This window comes from Eimeria mitis, genomic scaffold (genome assembly GCF_000499745.2).
Source record: "Eimeria mitis Houghton genomic scaffold, Emh_scaff3023, whole genome shotgun sequence".
In the NCBI taxonomy this organism is placed as follows: Eukaryota; Apicomplexa; class Conoidasida; order Eucoccidiorida; family Eimeriidae; genus Eimeria; species Eimeria mitis.
In genome coordinates, this window is record NW_013571369.1 from 1 (window position 1) to 1,333 (window position 1,333).

General features: G+C 44.3%; 1 protein-coding gene across 1 annotated transcript; it reads right to left on the reverse strand.

Moving 5' to 3' along the window:
• Nucleotides 1-468: 468 nt before the first annotated feature.
• On the reverse strand, nt 469-1,029 carry EMH_0061490 (uncharacterized protein; the record flags this gene model as incomplete). The annotated part of the gene is made up of 1 exon (XM_013497932.1): nt 469-1,029. The coding sequence occupies one exon, from the start codon at nt 1,027-1,029 to the stop codon at nt 469-471; it is 561 nt and encodes a 186-aa protein (XP_013353386.1).
• Between the last annotated feature and the right edge of the window lie 304 nt (nt 1,030-1,333).

Genomic DNA, 1,333 nt, shown 5'->3' on the forward strand with positions numbered 1-1,333 from the left:
TATATATATATATACAAAACCCTAAAATAAAAAATTTATTATTATTTATTATAACTTCTATTTACATTATTAATATTATTATTATTTATTTGTTTAGGGTTTAGGGTTTAGGGTTTAGGGTTTGCATATTTTCAAGCATAGGCCGAGAGGCTGAGTAAACAGCGGGAGAGAAAGGGTTTAGGGTTTAGGGTCTAGGGTTTAGGGTTTAGGGTTTAGGATTGGCTCTTGGGAGAAAAACACTTTCTTATGGCGCTATACAAATTCGAGTTGCTGCTGTTGCTGCTGCAGCAGTCGCTGCTGCAGCAGTTGCTGCTGCAGCAGTTGCTGCTGCAGCAGTTGCTGTTGCATTTGCTGCTGCTGCTGCTGCTGCTGCTGGTACTGCTCTAGCTGCCGCGGCAGCAGCAGCTGCTGCAGCAGTTGTTTTTGCTGCCGCTGCTTCTGTAGCTGTTGCTGCAATTCTTGCTGCTGCTACTGCTGCTGCTGCTGCTCTTGCTGCTGCTGCAGCTTCTGTTCCTGCTGCTGCTGCTGCTGCTGCTGCTGCTGCATCTGGCTAAGCATTGCTGCACTGCGAGCTTCGATAGCAGCAGCAGAAGGAATGTAATAGTTGAGCCGTTGCTGCCCTCCGTATGCTGCTTGCTGCTGCTGCTGCTGCTGCTGTTGCTGCTGCTGCTGCTGCTGCTGCTGCTGCAGGTAGTCAATCAGCTGCCGCTGCACGTCGTGCAGCAGCAGAGGATGAAGTATATCATACATAGACTCATGCTCCTGCTGCTGCTCCTGCTGCTGCTGCTGCTGCTGCTGCTGCTGCAGCTGCTGCAGCCGCTGCTGCAGCTGCAGCTGTGCTGCGTGCCGCTGCTCAGCGAACGATGCACCCAGGGGAATTGCTGTTGCCGCTGCTGCTGCTGCTGCTGCTGGATCTGCTGCTGCTTCTGCTGCTGCTGGATCTGCTGCTGCTGCTGCTGCTGCTGCTGCTGCTGGATCTGCTGCTGCTGCTGCTGCTGCTGCTGCTGCATTTTCAGGTAGCGGTTCCATCCGCAGATTTAAAGACTGACAGCAAACAGAAAATAAATAAATAAATATAAATAAATATAAATGAATAAATAAATATAAATAAATATAAATAGATAAATAAATATAAATAAATGAATAAATATAAATAAATAAATGAATAAATAGATAAATAAACATTTATTTGTCTGTTTGTTTGTTTATTTTCTGTTTATTTAATTAATAAATTAATTAACGCATAAATACATTAAAAAAAAGGAGACAGAAGAAGAAAGACAAAAGGAGACAGAAAAAGAAAAACAAAAAACAAAAAGGAGACAGAAACAAA